Raw genomic sequence first — 459 nt, 5'->3', positions numbered from 1 at the left:
TTTTTTTTGTTATCAGTCTTATATCATCCCAAAATGACGTCATGATTCTCTTAATACTGGGCGTTATATTCAGGCAAGATGAAGTCACTTCTGTTGTTTTGCTCAGTTGCACGGCTTCTGTTGAAGTAACTCTGGCAACTTCTCACCAGCGTTGCCCTTGGTCCTCAGCCAAGAACTTCATGATGTCTGGATCAGCAGGAGAAATCTCAGCTCTTTGACAAATTTCGGCAAATGTATAGTCTTTTAGCAGTTCTCCGTTCTCAAAGACTGTTACAAGCAGGTCCTGGAAGGCAAAAGACGCTTTGTAGTTTTATGTGTATCAGAGCACATGAAGGTCAATGGTCTTCATTTCCATGTCCCACCTCCCCTCCCTCCGTCCCACGCACATCATCCAGGAAGAATTGAAAAAAAGGAAGAAAAAAAATAACATCTAACCCATACTCCCACTTTTTTCTCCCA

At 42.3% G+C, this 459-nt stretch overlaps 1 protein-coding gene across 1 annotated transcript in view; it reads right to left on the bottom strand.

Moving 5' to 3' along the window:
* Positions 1-9: 9 nt before the first annotated feature.
* Positions 10-459, bottom strand: part of LOC119593412 (nicotinamide phosphoribosyltransferase-like) — a 16,380-nt gene continuing 15,930 nt past the window's right edge. Inside the window, exon 12 of the mRNA XM_037942342.1 lies at positions 10-286. Coding sequence (XP_037798270.1) covers positions 143-286 — 144 coding nt within the window. The 3' untranslated portion in view covers positions 10-142. The remainder of the gene's footprint in view (positions 287-459) is intronic.

Source organism: Penaeus monodon, chromosome 32, assembly GCF_015228065.2.
Source record: "Penaeus monodon isolate SGIC_2016 chromosome 32, NSTDA_Pmon_1, whole genome shotgun sequence".
In the NCBI taxonomy this organism is placed as follows: Eukaryota; Metazoa; Arthropoda; class Malacostraca; order Decapoda; family Penaeidae; genus Penaeus; species Penaeus monodon.
Note: the sequence above shows the minus strand (reverse complement) of the source record. Positions and strands in the feature narration are given on the sequence as shown.